The sequence below is a fragment of the Onychostoma macrolepis genome, chromosome 17 (assembly GCF_012432095.1).
Source record: "Onychostoma macrolepis isolate SWU-2019 chromosome 17, ASM1243209v1, whole genome shotgun sequence".
Classification (NCBI taxonomy): Eukaryota; Metazoa; Chordata; class Actinopteri; order Cypriniformes; family Cyprinidae; genus Onychostoma; species Onychostoma macrolepis.
Window position 1 is genome coordinate 9,311,760 of NC_081171.1, and position 5,051 is coordinate 9,316,810.

Sequence of the window (5,051 nt, forward strand, 5' to 3'; positions counted from 1 at the left end):
ATTATTAAAAAGTATAATAATATATATTGCCTTCTATAACTATTCCCTAAGAATGTAAAAATCTCAAAACAATTCTACCAGAATTTTTATTTTTTGGGCTTTTCTCAACTTCCCCTCTAATAAATACATAAGAAGTGTTAAAAACTATTGGAATATCATATTTAGCACTTCTCGTTAAGAAGTCTTTTCATTTTTTTTTCATCTAAATGAGTTTTTATGTATTCAGATTGTAATTTTTAAATAAAAATTATATAGAAGTTTTAAGTTAATTTAATTTATAATCTATATATATATTATAAGTTGTAAATACATAAAAATAGTAAATACATAAAAAGTGTTGCAATCAATTAAATCGATCATTCACATTTAATTTAAACATGTATTTATTTTAATTTTTTTCATAAAGATTTTAGCTGGTTTATTGTACGTTAGTACTAAATATGTAGAATGAGAAAAATATAAAAAACATAAAAACATTATTTATATTATGACATTATAGCTGACATGTTCTGTTAGGAAGCTTGTCTCCAGAACCCAAACATTCAAATCATCATTATCATTACACGCAATATCAAAAATCCATTCCATCACACATTATATGACCACATCTTCATTCCAGAGCATGCTGTATGATAGCACTGAAGAAATAGTTTGAGGACATTTTTCATTTTACAAGACTTCATATAATCAAAAGATTCACCCAACTGTGTGTTTGCTTTGTGTGTTCAGGTGGTGTGGCGTAAGCTCGGTGATGCAGCAGGATCCAAACCCTCCATCCGCCAACATCTCTCTGGGAACCAGTTCAAAGGCCCTTTGTAGCTTCCATGTCAATGACCAGCAGGGCCTCGAACAAACAAACCAATCTGTGAATATGACAGGAGGAATAGACCGTCTCAGAACTGGGCAACTTCTGAAAACGACACAAAGAACTTTGCTTCTACTGCCAGCTTCTTTCAGCCCATGGCATTCAGTTGAGACATTTCAAACCTATTACTTATGATGCCAGGTGGTAGTTAAATATATAATGGACTCAAAATTAGCACAAGCTAAATCATAGCTCTATTTATGTGCACACCATCCAAGTATTCATACAAGGCAGCTTAATGGACTCATTTCTCGTTCCAGATAAGGAATGAAAGCAGATAAATACTCCGTGGAGATACTCCTACAAGATAGATCCTTTCCACTCCTAAAAGCTTTTTGATTTTGGCACAAGACCACTCCAAGATTTTTTTTTGCCCTTTCACACTACCATTCAAAAGTTTGGGTGTAAGATTGGGTTTTTTATGTTTTTGAAAGAAGTCTCTTATGATCGGCAAGGCTGCATTTATTTGCTACTACATACAGTAAAAGTAATATTGTAATAATTCAGTAATATTGTGAAATATTATTACATTTTAGAATGGCTGTTCTGTTTTATTCCTGTGATGGCAAAGCTGGATTTACTCCAGCTTTCAGTGTCACATTATCCTTCAGAAATCATTCTAATATGCTGATGTGATGTTCAAGAAACATTTTTTTATAATTATCAATGCTGAAAACAGTTGTGATGCTCAGTTGTGGAAACCATCAATGAATAGAAAGTTCAAAAGAACTGTAATTATTTTCAATTGAAATTTTTCATTTTTGGCTACATTTAATGCATCCTTGCTGAATATAAGTATTATTTAAAAAAATAAAATAAAAAAAAGATCTTACTTACCCCAAACTTTCAAACAGTTGTTGTATATATATTTTTGACTTTAGCCATTCCCATCACACCAGAATGTAACAGACTGTTATCATTACAATTAAGTTCAAACAAGAATCATTTTACTTATAAATTTACCAGCCGTTGATTATTAACAAGTTCTATTCATTTATCAATGTTAATTATGGACCGTTAACATAGCTGAAAAACAAAACATAACAGTAAACCTTTTAATTAAAAAAAAAAGTCTTTATTTCAGGTAGTTCATGAATAACATATTTTCTCAGGTTCCCAGAAATACATATTCTAAAATAATACTGTATACTTGTGAATAAATTCTATAACCTGGAAATATTCAAAAGATATATGGAGGCCAGCTCACAAGTTTTTTTTTCAAACGGTTCTTATAAATGCCATCTCATTTCAAAGCATATTACTTTATGTTCCAAATTGACAATCGTGATTAATAAAGCTGCTTTCCATGACTTCATTTGTAATTAAACAAATGAAAACAGATGGAGTCAAAATTCAATATCAATATCTTGTAATGTGTCCCAATGCAGTGCTTTTGATTGTATATGAGACCTTATGGATTTGTGTGGTCGTAATATAATTAAAAGTATTGATAAGGGAATAGTTCAGCCAAAAATGAAAATTTGTTGGAAATTAACTCACCCTCTAGCTCATCAGAACAGATTTGGAGAAATTTAGCATTACATCACTCGCTCACCAATGGATTCTCTGTAGTGAATGGGTGCCGTCAGAATGGTTTAAAGTTAAAATGCCTTAATAATGGATTTGTTTCTTACAAACAATCAACGTTTTGCTTCACAATATCGTGTGAATTATGACGTTTTTATCAGCTGTTTGAACTCTCATTCTGACGGCACCCATTCACTGCAGAGGATCCATTGGTGAACAAGTCATGTGATGCAAAATTTCTCCAAATCTGTTTCAATGAAAAACCTTTGATGGCCTGAGGGTGAGTTCGTGTTCATTTTCAGCAATTTTTCATTTTTGGCTGAACTATTCCTTTAAATCTGTTTTAGGTCTACAAATTGAGTTCTGTATGAAAAGAACTGGAACTGTATTTCAGGTTCTAGATAGTGAATAGGTGCAACAGAGAAGCTCTGTGCTGGATGAATGCAAGTATGGAAGTGATGCGTGTTTTCTGTTTAGCCTGAGGTTTCATCAGTACACTATTTCAAAAAGCATTTTAATGTCGTAATCTGCGATCGGAGCATGTAAAGTAACTCTAAAGCCAGTCACACTTTCCACTATTCCTTTTACCAAGCTTAACATTTCTGCTTAAACTGAATGAAATCAGATCATACAGTATGTGCTGATAAAAACTGGATCAATTGTAAGGTTTGCATTATTAATAATAAGCTTCTTTTGCTGAGTTTTGTCTAATTCTGCTCCATAGGCCTAGTTCGTGAGACCGTCAGGCAACATCTTTTATGTGCTTACTGTACATGATATATAGCAAAGTCTTATGAATGAAAGTAAATGAGAAAGCAGTAAATGAGATGTCTTTTGAGTTTTATGTATTATAATTCAGATTCATTATCTGTGTACACAAGAACTGTCTCAAAAGATGCTTGCTGCATTCCCACAAAAGCTCTTTTTTTAAAACCAGTGACCCGATAAGCCATAATTTTGTATTGTTTGTTTAAATTGAAGCTATTCTGAGCATTGCCGAAAATCCCTCTGCCGATCTAGTTATTTTTGTATTAAAGTTGTGTGGATATTTCATTGAAATTGTATATTTATGAGAGCACTTTTACAGTGCTAGACTGAAATCACATTCGTATTGGATGGGTTTTTTTCACACTGGATGCAGCAGGTGGCTTTTGGCGGTGTTGCGTTTTTTGTTTTGTCTGATGTTTATGCGAACAAAATGAGCAGCAAACATTTGAATAAGTAAAGAAAATAGTTGCATATTTTTATGAAAAGGATACGTTATGAATTTGGGTCAGTAAAACAGTGTGTGCCGTTAACAACACAGTAAATATTGTCTCTGCTATGCTGTGAAGTGTTTCATGTGAACACAATACCTAAATCACTGGTGTTGGACTACACGCATACATTAAAACTATTTTTGAAATCCAATTAAAAGTGTCCTTTATAAACAGATCTAGAATACGCAACTACTGACTTTTTTTGTATTTGTTCAGTTTAAAAAAACAAAAGAATCTGAAATGCTGATATTTTCCTATTTTCTTTTCAAATGCACTGCTTCTTTTGTGAATGAGGATTTGATGTTTGAATCTTTCATGAAATTCAATGTTCTGTGTAGCTCATCTGTATGTGAAACACATGAAGTTGTATTCTAGGACATACAATTCAGCGCAATGTAAATAACTACCATTACTGTAGCATACCTGTAACTAGCATGCGTTTATATATTTTTAATAAGCTGTATGTAGCTGAGAATGGACCTGTATTTTAGCTAATAAAAATTCAAAATAAATTGCAAATAACCCTCTTGTAGATTTGAAATAAAACAGAATCCTTTTCTTTGTATTAAGTGTCATCTCCTTTTTGAATTGTATGAAATGAACAGCAGAAAAAAAGGCAGAGTCTGCCATCTACTGGAGGTTTGCTGGAGTTGCAGTAATGTTAACACATTGAATGACTTGATTTTTCTGTCTTTTCCAGCATATGATCAGAGAAATTAGGTGTTTAACCTTTAGAAAATGTTATTTCCCATCCCTAGAAGGTCAAACTAAATATTGTAAGAGTAGTTTTATTCTTAATTCTATACGAGGTTGCCCATTTTCCAACCCTGTATTAAATTTATGTAAAAATTTGTTATCGTACATTTCGCAATTATATATATTTTATATAAATATATATAAAAAAGAGAAATTATACATTGTAAAGTGGTATAAAAATACGAATTATTGATTTATTGAAGCATTAAACATTATAAATAACATTAAAACACATTATAAATTATAAATGGTTTACAACAATATGTTTTATATGTTGTGGCTGTGATTGACTGTTTCCTCCGCGAATCACGTTGCGCAGACTTAATCCTTTTATGGTCACTTTATGAACCCGAAGTAAACTTCCAATCACAAGGCACACAAGCCTTTTCTGTTTGTGTTGTCAAACCAACCTTGTAAATCTGACCGTTCAGATCGACTCCTCTCACGACCAGTAAAATCACTGCAAACGGGTACCGCCTTAACGCGAACCAATAGATGCCTTCAGTTTAGCGATGTGAAATATATTTACGCTTTAACCAATTATCTCACACGTATGCCGTTGCGTGTGGAACATTACCCAATTACAATACGCTTCTGTACAAGTTTAAGGCGGGACAAACGCGCCACTGGGCCAATCCGCTTTT

General features: G+C 32.5%; 1 protein-coding gene across 1 annotated transcript in view; it reads left to right on the forward strand.

Moving 5' to 3' along the window:
• ccdc85ca (coiled-coil domain containing 85C, a) overlaps nucleotides 1-4,214 on the forward strand; it is a 42,452-nt gene extending 38,238 nt beyond the window's left edge. Inside the window, exon 6 of the mRNA XM_058749301.1 lies at nucleotides 730-4,214. Coding sequence (XP_058605284.1) covers nucleotides 730-819 — 90 coding nt within the window. The 3' untranslated portion in view covers nucleotides 820-4,214. The remainder of the gene's footprint in view (nucleotides 1-729) is intronic.
• The last annotated feature ends 837 nt before the right edge of the window (nucleotides 4,215-5,051 follow it).